This window comes from Stegastes partitus, unplaced genomic scaffold, assembly GCF_000690725.1.
Source record: "Stegastes partitus isolate 25-593 unplaced genomic scaffold, Stegastes_partitus-1.0.2 Scaffold619, whole genome shotgun sequence".
NCBI lineage: Eukaryota > Metazoa > Chordata > Actinopteri > Pomacentridae > Stegastes > Stegastes partitus.
In genome coordinates this window covers 1-12,777 of record NW_007578350.1, presented here as the reverse complement: position 1 = coordinate 12,777, position 12,777 = coordinate 1, and the positions used below count along the sequence as shown (strand labels likewise).

Here is a 12,777-nt window from a genome sequence, read left to right as displayed (position 1 = left end):
CCTCACTTTAAAGCGACTGTTCTTCAAAGCTCGGGTCTTAACAGATCTACGGCTGCTGACATGGCCCGTGCGCAGCAACTCTGTCATGAGAACGGTTAATGGTGCCCTGATGGCGGCGCGATCCGGCCACAAAAGGCCTCAGTATCTGCCAAAGATAAGAAGCGGAGAGAAGTAACACAGTCTCCCATGGATTCAGTCAATGTGTGTGGGAGAGAGGAGGCGACTCCGTGACTCTGTGTGTTTGTGTGCATGTGCTGGGGTGGGGTGGGGTTGTTGGGGGAGGCAGTGTGGACAGAGTGGGGACGGGGGGAGAGATGGGAGGCAGGGCAGGGTGGGGCCTCCAGAGCTTCCCAGGGAGAGCCCTCAGCCACAGTTCATTCAGCTCCTGCAATAGTGTAAACAGACAGTGATTGAATGATGATGGGAAAGGTGCCGGGGCGGGCAGGACAGCACAGAGAGGCAGCCCCGCATGAAAATTGTGCCTCCGTCGAGGCTTTGTTTTGGTTGGTGCTTCAAGCACATAAGCAAACAGCACTCCTCATTGGTCCCATTACTGTTACACCCCTTGCGGTCAAGCGCATTTGCTTCTCTGTCTCTACTACAGTGATAAAATGTGTGACCTACTTTGCATGCATAGATTACAGCGCTGCTTTGCTTTGCTTTATGTTTATTAGAGCCACCCCCACTACAGCGAAGAATAACAAAAGATTTCACCGGGGAACAGCTGTGTTTTCAGTACAAACACATTTGTTCCGATATTACAAGCTTGTTAGAGTACAATGAAAGATGCAACAAATGTAAAACTTAATAGCGGTGAGGTGTTTACATAACCAGGTGTAGAACTGTGTGTGTTAAATAAGCGTGCCAGATTGAGCACAGTGTTCTCATGTTGCGTTTTTTATTAAATCAACTCGCCCATCAGGCCAGGGTAAGGAAGCAGTCGGTGTTGTGAGGGATAATCTGCGATTTGTTGAGAACGAAACAAAACGCACAATGAAAAGGATAAGTCATGACTGATGCAATGTACAAAACTAACAAAGCCTGTCTTAGTCAGTGAGTGGGAGGGGATCAGGTCTTACAGGAATAGTGATTGTTTCAGACACCGGGGAGAAAACTTGTGGTGGGACTTCCCTCGTCCTACACAACCTGCTGCACTGGCTTCGGTCTTTTTTTACAAGTTCACCGTGCAGACAAGCGTTCAAGTTGTCGGTCTTGTTATGCGGTGTTAAAGTGCAACCAGGAATTAAGAAGGTGTAGGTGCAGAGGTGCTACTGTATTTATGGCCAGATAAGGATCCTGTACTTATTATCTTTTAGTGCCAGTTATTGAAAATTATTGGTTATTTATAGCGACGCGTGTCTTAATTGTTTAAAGTCCAAAAGATAAAGTTGTCCCATGATTGAGACTCAGCAGGTTTTTCATTTCTTCCCTGTAGGAAAAAAACAAAAAGGAAAATGCAGAATGGTCTTGTGTACATTTTGTGAGCAGCAAGTAGGTTGCAACAAAAATCAAACCGTTGCTGTCGATAGCTCCTTAGACGTTAAGCAGCCACGGATAGACAGATCTGGCGTCTGAACCCCTGTTTCTTTTGCAGCCCTGAACCAGCAGAGGATCACCCAGAGCGCTCCGGTGAAACAGGGAGGGCCGCTGCCTCCCAGCACCCACAGCGGGGTCATGGGAGGCAACAACCAGTTGAGACTGCAGCAGATCGAGAAGGAACGACTGAGACTGAAGCAACAGGAGCTTCTTCGGCAGAGACCACAGGTGAGGAGTTGAAGCATTTCAAAAAAACACATTCAAGGCCTCGTGCACTGTTGCCTCATGGAAGAAGGAATACTTGTAGCATATAGCAACAAGACACTGAACCCCGAAAGTGCTTACTTGTGGAATAAGTGCAGACTCTTTAGGATGTATAACATATAGCTGAATAGGCCTCTAAACATGACTCATCATTTCTAGGTACAGTGGTGGATCTCAAGCCTCTTTGATCAGTCTTTATTGTTACACCAACCCTGCAATAAGGTCCTGTGAGTCATCTGTGGTAATTTTATCACTTCCTAACGGTGATGTGTCACAGTGCCGCCCACACAGGGTGGTGCAGCAGAGTCCAGTGGTTTACTCAAGGCTGTGTCATAACACCAGAAACAGAGCTTTATGATTATGAATGAGAGTGCTGCTGACTTTGTTTACCATACCATTCACATGGGTTGTTTAAAGTTCACTGTGTAGGAAGTGACCCGAGCGTGTTCGCGCACCAGACCGTAAAGGGAGAGCGATTTGGACCCGCTCTTACCGAAAGTCCTCGGAGCATATGTTGCTGCAAGTAACCTGGTTATTGTCAGCTGTTTGAAGCATCCTGTGAAAGAGAAAACTGGTTTCCATAATGGGGGTAAAGGATTAAGACTTTATCAGCCATGTCATAGCCTTAAACAGGTTTCTAACTTTGTGCAAAGTTTATATGCGCAGGACGAAGGTTTTCCAGTAACGAGGTTATTTAAGTGCAGCCTTCTTGGATTCTCCGGTGTCTTGTGTAAATGTTGTGCTGGATATGCATTGATTATGCAAAGAAAACAACATAATTATAAAGATAACACACGAGCTTCTCAACTATCCGTATTGGAAAATAAAAAAAAAAAAATGGAAAAGGCACTCCAGCCCAGACTGCATACATTTAAAGCGCGCCTCTATCAGGCAGTCGGCTGGATTCCATTAACCCCCAAGTTCCTGTAACTTTTGTTTGGATTACGGAGGCTATAGTCTATTTGCAAATATAGTAGAGGTGTGATTATCGCAGGAAATTGTGCAACTGTGCCGATTATACGCCCGTGTAGGGAGTTCAACTTTGGGGCAAATGTATTCCACGTAGCAGACGTGTGATGAAAAATTAGTGGGTGGATCACTTAAACCCCACTGCTGTGTCCTCAGGAGCTGTGGTTTTACTGCACCTGTGGTTTAAGTCTGACCCAGTTGCCGTGTCCTGTGTTCTTCACCTGAACTGTAAAGGTCACTGATTCTGACGTTTCGTTTAAACCTGCTGCAGCCGAGGCTTAATTAGGGTCCATAAAGTTCAATAAAAGGGCAGATTAATAGAGTTTTGATCGTTTTATGAACTTCTGAAATGTCAAATCTTTTGCTATTTGCTCTTGAAGGCAACTAAGAATTATCCAGTTAAGCATGATAATTAAAGGTAGTTCCGCTTTTCAGTTTAATGCAAAATAGACTCGCTGATCACCTGACATGTATCGCCGTTTGTTTATTTACAGCAGTAGTTAATGCACTGCCACAAAGCCGGTGCCCGCAAGCAGGACATGCAGTCAGTTAATCAGAAATGTCACCGAAACAAATACCATTGTCATACCAATTCCAACAACAGCTTTACTATGAGCTCATAGTGTTGAGTGACAGATTGTGCAGTGGGTTGTAAGAAAACAAAGAGGTAAACATGCTACATGGCTGGACTGCTTAGAGCATTATTACTTCTATTATTTAGTCAAAAAAAAAACAGTTTTCAGAAAGGAAAAAAAACCTGGCGATGCGGCAGGGAGATGGTTTCTGACTTCAAGCAAATCCCGGGAATTAAATTAATCATCGACGTTGCATCAGTTCTGTACACAGTGTCCCTCAAGGAGTAATTATTTACTCAGTTAATAATTGTATAACAATATGGGATTATGAATCACACTGGAAATCTTACAGAAGAGATCATGGATCACAATAATACCAGTAACAGAGCAAATAAAAGCGCACGCCGGTGCTCAAATCTAGGCTTCAGCGTTGTGTGACTCAGACCGCCGGTTCATCTGTAGTTTAGTTGAACCCACGCTTGTTTTGACGCTGCGATCAAGCCCGGTTTGCCCCGCTGCTGTGATTTAAACATCTGCAGCTTACGGTTTAGCTGGACCTGTTCTAAAGTGCGGCTACGCTAATCAGATGTCAAGTGACGGGGTGTCGAGAAGCAATTTTATATACGTCCTAAAAACGTCACATCCCTCTGGTCGCCTCCCTTTCTCCGTTTCCCCGTAAAAGTTTAATGAGATCTCAAAATAGTGACACTGGTCGAGTCAATTCACCTTCCCATTCAAGGACTTAGAAGGAAGGAGGGCAAAAAGAACGGCATGACTTCATATCCTCAGCCTTATCTGATACAGCATGTGTAGAAAACAATTGTCTCCAACTGTGGCCGGCCCCCTCATGTAACATGACACCCGGTACGGGGAGAAATGAAGACCATCGTGTTGGCAGTTTGTGTCTTCCAACAATCTTACATTTTGTGCAGCAGGGGTTGTAAGACAGTTCTGATGTGTTTTAACTGAGCTGTAGCTGCGTGTAATTAGCCTCTGAGGTTAAGGGTGGGATTGATGGTGTTGCTCATGTTGCTTATTATCCTCAGGAGCTCGCTCTAAGGAACCAGCTGCCCACCAGTATGGATCAAGATGGCAGCACAAACCCCGTGTCCTCCCCGATGGCCCAAGACGCCCGGACCATGACCGCCAACAGCTCCGACCCATTCCTCAACAGGTTAGTTTCGCGCAGAAGCCGGGAGTGTGGAGAAGGAGGAAATATTCCCCTTTGCACGGCACAGTCTAACTGACGTCAGCTGACTTGGCTCCCGCCGTGGTTCGGTTCGTCAGGCCTAATGTAACCCTGTTTGAGAGAATCTGTGAGCTCGGCTGTTTGAGTTTGAGCCCTGGTGAGAGCTCCCCAAGTCACACAAGTAGTAAAAACAGAAGGCCAGTCTCTGAGCTTAACCCTCTTCACATGGTAATGACTCATTCAGAGCAGCAGATCTGTGCGGGGAGTTCATTGCACAATGATGACCTCTGGTGTACGACTGCTGCAATAAAGGCAATCAGACCTCAAATGGTGATGCAAGTTGTGGGTGAAATATAATAATAATAAAGCCATATTTTAAACGCAAAGACACCTTCCACCGCGAGTAAAGACACAAAAACCTGCTGGATCGAAATTAGATCTGAAAACAGCTGACATTGAAGTTTTTCCTCCTTCTGTTAATGCCGCTCTGTGGCATTCTGGGAAATAATTCCTAGCAGTTCAAGCTCTAGTTCTTCTGGGAGCAGACAAAGTGAGGAAAGAGCTGAATAGCAAGCAGGCCATGAGAACATGTGGTCCAGTCAGTAGACAGGCCGACCTAATCTCCCCTCCTCCCCCTGTTGCCTCCACTCCCCTGCTCTCACAATGGCCTCATTCATCCTGCTTCTGCCATACTCTGCCTACATATTTTTCTGCTAATTAGTATAGGCTTGTCAAATGTCTTCTCTCTACCCCTTTGTCTCTGTTGCCCCCTTTCATTGTTGCTCTTTTTCCCTATATTCTGCAATATAGGGCGAAGACGTGAAGCTCCGTTTCAGCGTCGTCACTGTTCATTAGCCGCCATAGTTGTTCGCGTCGATATCGCCGCTTAAATGTGCATGTATGCCCAAGGTCCCTCAGGGAATTAAGGCCAGACTTGTATTTTTAAAGCCTGTGTGCTTTGTTTTATCATTTAATGAAGTTCCGTTTTCAAGTGGAGTTCAGTGAAGGTCAATAAACTTGAGACAAAAAAAGCTTTTTTATTTGCTTCAGCTTGACATAAAATAGGAGGTTTATTCGAGATTGTTCAGAGTTCATAACCCAGATTTCTTGTATTTCCAGCGGGACCTACCACTCCAGGGATGAGAGCACAGACAGCGGCTTGAGTATGAGCAGCTACAGCGTCCCTCGCACTCCAGACGACTTCCTCAACAGCGTGGACGAGATGGACACAGGTGAGCGTGGAAGTGGAGTCATCAGTTGGTCTGGACTGTCGTGTCTCTTTTTCTGTTTTCTCAGAATTATGAGATTAAAGTCAGACAAGTCAGCGAAAGAGTCAAAACGTGGCCACCTCTTTTTTTAGTTGGACCATGTAAATGAAAAACAAGACTAGGTAACTAGTTTGTCGCATAACAAGCTTGAGTTGATTTTACTTAAATCAGTTTTTACAAGGTGCAATCAAAAAGTTCCAAGTCTGTTCCTGTTGTGCAAGAACAGGTGAGACTGTCTCGAGTCAGGGTACTGAATCATATCGTGTCATCAGCATCAGGACTTGTGTTACACTCATTTTTAATATCATCATGAACCTCAGACTGAAGCAAATATGCCATTCTGTTACAGTCAAAGCCCGGTATGACCCTTACGTCATACTGAAGATTATTACTATTGATGATAAGTGGGTCTGCAGCTTTGACCTACAGACCCGAAGTGCCTGAAGTCTCCTAAGACTGAAGGCGGCGGCATGTTCGCTCAGCATTTTGGCCATTCATGGAGTTGTGCACGCATCCTCCAGTGTCTAATTGTCAGGGCAGAGTTTTACTGTAAGGGCCCTGAGGTGTTTGAGGGAGAACATTTGGCGTAAACAACCTGATCTGTGGTGCGATGGCATGTGGGAACTACGTCCGTCCAGTCACAGCACGGTGATTACACCGGGGTTATTTGGCCGCCACAACAACACCATCATCACTCTACGCTCACCCTACTTCACAGTTGAAGGGTCGCCATTTTGACACAGTGGAGGATATCAGCACGGATCACAGATGGTGCTTGACACGGTTGCATAACTGGACTTCCAGGGAGTGTTTCAAGAGTGACAGCAGCTCCAGGAGTGGTGCATCGCTGTGTGTGTACACCGCACCGAAGTGAATACCAGCCGAATATAAATCATGTAGGTTTTTGATTGCATCTTATACATTGAACTCCTGATAGAGACGGTGGATGTTGAGCAGTGTTGGCTTATTGTCGTCATTACAAAGTCGACACATCTCCAACCTCGTAGTCGCAGCTAGAAGTCTGACGTCACGATTATGTCATACAGATGCAATCAAAAAATTACTCTATTAAAAGTATCTGATTTAAATTTGGCTGCTGTTCCTTCCAAAGCAGTCTGTTTGCAGCAGTTGACCTCTTCTGTAACTCTTGTAACGCTCCGTGGAGGTCCCGTTATGTAACCGTGTCGAGCACTATCTGCAGTGAATCGATTCCATTGTGTCAAAATGGTGACCGTTAAATTTCGATTCCATTTTGGGGAAGAGGTCGAAGTTACAGCGACGAGGGCAGGCGGGGAGCAACAACTGTGTTGATGCAGACAGAAAACCTGTGTGATCAACATGCTTGGAGCGCATAGTTCATTCATGTTCTGGTTGTTTGTGGCGATCGTTCTCCCTCAGAGGCCTCCAGATGTTACAGTAGAGGTCTGCATTGACAGTCTGGCTCTGGGGGGACAGATTCACAGTGCAGAACTGCATGAATGTCAAAGAGCATGCGGGCTCTTCCCCAGTGAATGCTGTTGTTTAGTGTCTGGGTCCGAACCGTAGACCTACCTCTGGTCAGCGGTGATGATCCTCCACGTGAAGGTTGGATTATCGTGGCGGACTGACACAGACCATGAAGTTTGCTCTCTGATCTAGTTTGATGTTGATCGCACAACGTCAAGTGGAATCCTGACCGTGCCGCGAGAGAAACCCAACAAATCTGATGATTCCCTTTGAGCAAGCTCTTGGATTTGTTGGGTTTCTCTCAGTAAGGTTAAGACCGTACAGTATTATATTACAGTATGAAGACCACAGAAATGACTTACGCTGCTTAGATTGAATTGAAAAACAAACACCTGGGAGGTTGTTGGGGTCTGAAACCACAGATCGGAAACCCATCAGGAGCCAGAGATACCTGCAGAGAGGACCAAACGCAACCTACAAGGGAAAGAAGACAAAGATGATGACATGCAGCGATGGCATATAAATGTAAAATAGACCACGGTTACCTGTAGGGCTGGACCCGAATAGCAGAGTATTGGTTCGCTGTGCTGGAATCGGGATTTCAAACTTGATCTCCGAATCAGACTTGATATATAGTCTAATAATGTTTGCTGGACTCCATTGCTTACATACACATTAGGTTGTATCTATGTATTCCACACATACACGCTACTGCCAAGTTTGTAAGTTTTGTCACCTCCCGATGTGAACAGCCTTAAAATCAACGTAACCTTCCCCCGATGTCAGCTGTTCTCTGGGTGCTCCTCGTATTCAGTCTGTCGGAAAAAGATATGCACTAAACGCCACCTGCTGGTTTATTTATGACCTTGGAGCTCAGACGTTTGTTGATTAGCCGCATTCCTCAAACGTCTCATAAGCATAAATACTGAAACAAGCAAAACAAGACTTTACGTAGACAAACAGAAATAATCCGTTAATCGTCTCACTTTGGTTTTGATTCACAGCTGTTAATGCTTTGATGAACTTCTAGTGTCTCAGGTGTTTTCTGCTCGTTTCATCCTCAGAGTTTCCTGAACGTTAGCTCTCAGTTAGCTCCAGATCAGCTTGTGATGACTAAATTATTTTATGTTTTAAGAAAAACACTATTATTTAACGTGGATATTTTTTTAGTTTGTGTCAGGAATCTGAATGTTTAGACCAAGCAGCAAACGGAGCGAATCTGTCGATCTAGAAAATAGTCGACGGTGAAAGTAGTTGTTAGTTTAAGGCCTGTTTAGCCGTAAAAAAAACAACAAAAGGAAAAAGTACCAGTTTGTTGGATTTGAATTCTGCATTGTTTGGACGATAAAATGTGTGTCCCACAGGGATCAAACCTGGGTCCTCTGAGGTTTCTAATCATTTGCGTTTTAGCTTCTAACAGTTTCAGGTTTAGCCTCCTGAAATAAGTTTCATCATCAGTCCAAGAGTTTTCTTTTGTAATTATTAAATGAAATACAATTATGCACCTTTATGTCCTCAGAACATCCTCCAACTTGCTCAGTCAGATCATTTTAACACATTTCTTGTTTTTCAGGGGACCCGCTTCCACCTTCCATGGCAACACAGCCCAGCCGTTTCCCCGACTACCTGGATGCCATCCCGGGAACAGACGTGGACCTGGGCACCCTGGAGGGCGAGAGCATGGCGGTGGAGGGCGAAGAGCTGATGCCCAGCCTGCAGGAGGCCCTGAGCTCCGACATCCTCAACGACATGGAGTCCGTGCTGGCAGCTACCAAGATCGACAAGGAGAGCTTCCTGACATGGTTATAGAAGACTCCTTACTCCTCCTCCCTACACTCTGAACTTCTGCCTGCTCTAATCTGTGAAGGATTCATAGATGCTTTTACCAGACATTTCAGCGAGCCTCTCTGGACTTCTCTGTCTGTCTCAGCGTGTAAGGCCAACCCTCTTTTTCAGGCAGTATTGTTCTGTTCTTTTTCACTGGTGTGTTATCTCTTTGTTTTGTCTGTGTCTTCAAGGCTGGCCTATGAACAGACAATTATGCAAGGGTCCCCAAATCTTTCACAGGTCTGTCGGTGAATCTAGGGCATATTTACCCAGAGCAAGGGCGGTCACTCCTTCCCCTGGTCTCCCCTCGTAGCTGAACTGGGCGGGTGCATGTACTCCTCTCTGTAAAGGACTGCCGTTATCAGTTATCACCTGGAGCCTCTGGAGCCTCTTTCTTTCTTGCAATAATAGCCTGAAGCTGCACTACTTAACTGTGTTTGGGACGATTGCATCTAGCTTAAGTAGCTTTATATTTGGCCTCGTAAGTTTTTATTCTTTTGTTGTTGTGTTTATTTTTTTTTTTTCTTGACAAGCCTGAGAAACCAAAAATGATGTATTCGAAGCATAACGAACAATACTGATTTGGAGTAAAGGTAACGTGAGGCCCAGTTTGGACATGTTGGCTTTGCTGAGGGGGAGGGTGGGGGTGAGGGGTGGTTGGAACCTGGGGACCGACTACATTGCTGCTTGGCTGTGCCAGCAAGTCTAAGTTAAACCTTTGATAGATCAAGTGCCTTCAGTTGTATTTTTTTGAGACGCGAGCAACACGAACAATTACCCACGTTTCTGTGATGCAGCAATAAGCATGAGGCTGTACTCATAAACATCAGCCGCATTTTTTCCTCTAATGTTCAATAATCTAAATTGTATTTTTTTTTTTGTTTATAAGCACGAGGGGCTTTAGGGATCTCTCTTTTGTTTTTTTGTTTTTTTTTAACCCTAGCTTCTTTGTATCTCAGTCTTATCCAAGCCTAATTCACGATTCATTTGTTTTATCTTTTTAGTATTTTATTTTTAGGTTACTACATATGTATGATAGCTTAGATCAAATGGCTTTTTTTTTTCTTTTGTTTTTTTTTTTATTTTTCATAGATGAATTGAAACATTTTTTAACAGGGTTTTCTGTTATCACAGCACATCACTAAGATTAAATCTGCCAAGACACGGATTGATTTGGTTTTGGCTTTTTAAAAACCGAGAAAAAAAACAAAAAAAAAAACATTTAGCTGATTTCTCTTGTCTCTGCTTTACTATATACGTATTAGCGTTATTGTCTTTTTTGTTGATCACATGCAGCTTTTTTATTATCTTTCCTAAACATTAACCAAAAAAAAAAAAAAGCAGATGTCTAGGCTCGCCAGAAACTATAGCTCTTTGATCAATTAAACCTTGTGACAGCATATAGTGTACAAGAGTTACCATGTTTGAAGCGGTCTTCCTAAACGACGGAACTGAACTCCTTTTTGCGCGATGCTGCGTTGGTGTGTTTAAAGGAGAGGATTATACAGCTTGGACAAGTTAAAGCAGGTTTAAGAGTCATGTCAAAGGGTAGCGTAGAAGGTCAGGGTTCGACTGATGCCGGTGAGTCACGCAGATTGTTGATTTTTTTTTTTTTTTTGTGGAATAATTAAGAAACAATCAGTTATCTCAGTCAGGAATTGTTGTGGCAGATTCCAAAGATGTTTTTGTAATGACACTAACACTTTTTTTTTTTTTTTTTTTCGTTGCTTCCATCTTTAAGAGTCCAGAATTGGTATGATTTGTAGATCAGTCTCCGTATGAACAAACTGTATAAGCTAATGAGAAAATGATGTACGTTTCTAAGTGTTAATGGACACGTCTGAATAGGTCCAGCTGAGAGATTCTCTTTTATTTTTTAGATGGTTGTTTTTGAGTGACTAACCCTGAGATTTTTAAAGGATGAGGTTTTTTCGAAACAGAGAAGTGATTCTTCTATTAAGCACTCACATGTTTACATACTCTTTGATTAAGAAACTGCTACAGCCGCAGTGGAGACAACACACTGACAATTCTCTCATAATCACGTTTATTTTCATGTTTACACGATGACTACATCTTTGCATTACTGCAGTAACCTTTATGATTAATCAGCCTGCTGTGCATGCCTTTGGTCGAGGCCGCAGGATGTCACACAGATTCTGTCGGCAGCCGATACGACATTGGTAGCATTAACTTGATGGAATACGCTTTTTATATATATATATGTATAATATATATATATAATTAGAATAGAGGACATGAACAATTTTTTTTTTATTCTGTGTGAGAAACCTCTTTTTAGTTTTGATTTTTACTGATCATTAAAATCATGTGTTGATGGATTTAAGATGGATGAACAGTGTTGGTGAGAACAATGCAACTAAAATGAGTGGTACACCACAGTGCTTGTATTGCACGGCTAGAGTTTTCGTTTTAATGCAATGATGCATTTTGTCACACAAACCTGATTTTATGCTTACGTAGTGTGTAATTGTCAGAGCATATTAGCTGTTGACTCTCGTTGTAGCAGTAGAACTAATCACAAGTTAAAGGATTTTGTATTTAGAGTTTTCTAAATGCACATGAAATGAATTTATATTCAGTAATGATCTGTTCTTTTTTTTTTTTTTTTTGATAGATATGTGCATGTGTTTTAGAACAATAAATTCTGTTACATTATATCTTTCTTCATATGATACTTTGAAATTGGCCTGCAATAAAGTATATACTTTGTGGTAATATGTTCCTTGTGTGGTCATGTATGTCGCTGAGTTCTGTTTCCAAGAATGACTTCTAGACATGCTGCACAGGGTGGTCCCATCTGCTTGCATTATTCTTAAATGTTTAGTTTCATTAGAACAAATACACAACTTCTCAATTGAATCCAATGCAAATGTCTTATGTTTAATACGAATTTGTCCATTTATAGAGACATATATGTAAAGAAAATTATTTTTGAATAACGTTAAGCTGTAACTGGTGATTTTAATTTTAGCTCATGAGCGGTTTTATTTTGAAAGAATTAATCGGAGATGCCTCTTATGTGTGCATTGACGATAACTTTGCTAATTGTCTATGTTGCAGTTCCACACTATGACCACCAGAGAGCAGTAATACTATTAATTTCTAATACTACGAAATTAATCATCTGTTGTTGTTGGTGCCAATCTGTGTAAGGCTTTGTAGTTCATCCGTCAGTATTTGTAATCGTTCAGGTTTTCCAGCCTTGACTTACATTTGTGAACAAACAAAACAATTTACTCTTTACTCTAACTGTCCGTTGGTTTGTGCGGGTGGTTGGATTCTACCATGTTGAAGTGCTAATGGTACAATCCAATCTGGTACAGTCTGATTTTGCAGTCATTTATCAGCTACCGTATTATTGGTAGACCTATTAGAACATTAGTCATGAACAGAAGCTTTAGGTCAATGCGTTGTTATTGTTGTTTAGGTTAAATATAGAGTCAAATACCTTTTTAAGTGTGTGAAACAAATACTCATTTATGGAAAAATAAATAAATTAAAGCCGCAAGCGGCGATGGACGGGTCCTCGCCCTACGCTTGTCGGCCTTCGCGCACGGCGGGGTGTGGCGCAAACTTGCTCCGGGTGGGACTGTGATCCGGCATGTGGAGTTTGGGGCATTATGTATTTGGTCCTGATAAAAAAAAGTCATACTATAGCATGTCGTTTTTGTCAAAACAT

General features: G+C 42.9%; 1 protein-coding gene across 1 annotated transcript in view; it reads left to right on the top strand.

The window, feature by feature from the left end:
- Positions 1 to 11,815, top strand: part of yap1 (Yes1 associated transcriptional regulator) — a 29,759-nt gene extending 17,944 nt beyond the window's left edge. Inside the window, exons 5-8 of the mRNA XM_008289493.1 lie at positions 1,595 to 1,764; positions 4,391 to 4,518; positions 5,653 to 5,765; positions 8,821 to 11,815. Coding sequence (XP_008287715.1) covers positions 1,595 to 1,764; positions 4,391 to 4,518; positions 5,653 to 5,765; positions 8,821 to 9,056 — 647 coding nt within the window. The 3' untranslated portion in view covers positions 9,057 to 11,815. The remainder of the gene's footprint in view (positions 1 to 1,594; positions 1,765 to 4,390; positions 4,519 to 5,652; positions 5,766 to 8,820) is intronic.
- Positions 11,816 to 12,777: the final 962 nt, after the last annotated feature.